General features: G+C 50.0%; 1 protein-coding gene across 1 annotated transcript in view; it reads left to right on the top strand.

Moving 5' to 3' along the window:
• Positions 1-1543, top strand: part of LOC104499321 (SRSF protein kinase 2-like) — a gene marked incomplete at its 3' end in the record, with an annotated part of 12840 nt that overhangs the window by 6103 nt on the left and 5194 nt on the right. The window contains exon 6 of the mRNA XM_010142811.1: positions 11-117. Coding sequence (XP_010141113.1) covers positions 11-117 — 107 coding nt within the window. The remainder of the gene's footprint in view (positions 1-10; positions 118-1543) is intronic.

The following is a 1543-nucleotide window of genomic DNA, read 5'->3' as shown; positions in this document are numbered from 1 at the left end:
TCTTTCCCACATATGTGCTTGGTATTTGAGGCGCTGGGTCCTTCCCTGCGATGTCTGATGGGTAACTACGCAGCCCAGGGACTGCCTTTGCCTTTTGTGAGAAAATCTTTACAGCAGGTGAGAACTTACCTGGACCGGGTGAGGGCACCAAGGGACTGTTGGCTGGGGGACAGGCCATAGTCTTCAACCTGGGGTCGTCTGCTGTGAACTCCACGACTGCATCTGCAGAGAAAGGGACAACCAGCGTGAGTGCCCAAGGCACTTAAAGGAAAACAGTAACTATTTGTTTGGTGCGTCAGGAGAGATAAAGTTAATTACCATGCGGAGTGGGAAGTCATCACATTCCCATCAACACAGGGTCACTGTGCCATCAGTACAGGGGTTACTGCCCAAGCCTGCAGTCTCATCAGGTTTGGGAAGGAGTCAGGGCCGCCACCATGAAGAGCCAGCAGCCCGCAGACCAGCACCAGGGATTCAGGGGTGGCACTTTTGTTCCCACCATCTCAGTAACCATAGAATTCTTTGTTGGTTCTGCTGCTCGCAGGAGAAGCAGGGGGACAAACAGCCATAGTTATGCTTCTTGTGGGTAAGCCATGTGTAGCTCTGCCCTCCCTCTGCCCTGAGAAGTCTCCTCTGGCAGCCGTGGCAGACTGCTGGCACTCACCTCGGCACCCAGCCGTGGGGAGCATTGGCAGGGCCGGCAGCTTTCCGCACGGTACCACCAAAGGCTGCTCGAGGTGTCTCTCAGCACTGCTGTCTTTCCAGAGCTTTCTAAATTGCTCATTCAGTCGGCTGGTTCTCCACCCATGTCGAGGTTTTCCTGCTCTGAGCCAACTCCTCCTGCACCCCCCGTAAGGATGTGGAGTGCTGATCACACAGATCGTGAAAACTGAGTTTCGTATGTGTTGGCTGGGAACAGCTAAGGAATGGGAAACCTGAGTGAGGCCTCAGAACGGTGCAAATTACACACTGCCTCTCGTGCCGAGATTTATCAGAAGTCTGCACACTTGCCAAGGTGAAGATTTCTGTCCTGATTCCTGTGCCCTTCTAGGGACACTAAGAAAGAAAACAGCTTCCTCCTTCATCCTGTTTTCTCTCTTTCATTTCGTCTTCCTCTGAAGAAGCTCCACTAACACCCAAATAAGCTACACAAAAATGTAGTGGCACTGATCTATGTGCCCCATTTCACACCCCAGCCTTTTGTTTCATCCATTCTCTTAATGGCTTTAATTGTCAAATCTCAGAACGTTTTTTCCCCCTTCAGACCAGCACGGGGCCAGTATTTACTTCTGATTCATTGCAGTTTCGCTGTTTAAATCTTTCCCTGTGTTTCACAGTTCCCATTTAAGGCTGGTGTTTCCCTGGGGCTGGTGTTAATCCCAGAATAGGATTTGATAATACAGAGAATATTTGCCAGCCCTTTATGACTGACCAGAGTGTTTAAAAACAAATGTAACTCTCCCAGCAGTGTTTTCGCTGTTATTGATTTCTGATAGCGTCTGTTTCTGGTAGACATTGTTTATCTCTCCCTTGTGACATGCCA

Source organism: Buceros rhinoceros, unplaced genomic scaffold (genome assembly GCF_000710305.1).
Source record: "Buceros rhinoceros silvestris isolate BGI_N320 unplaced genomic scaffold, ASM71030v1 scaffold13789, whole genome shotgun sequence".
Classification (NCBI taxonomy): domain Eukaryota; kingdom Metazoa; phylum Chordata; class Aves; order Bucerotiformes; family Bucerotidae; genus Buceros; species Buceros rhinoceros.
The sequence above is the reverse complement of the archived record's forward strand: the minus strand, read 5'-3'. Positions and strand labels throughout refer to the sequence as shown.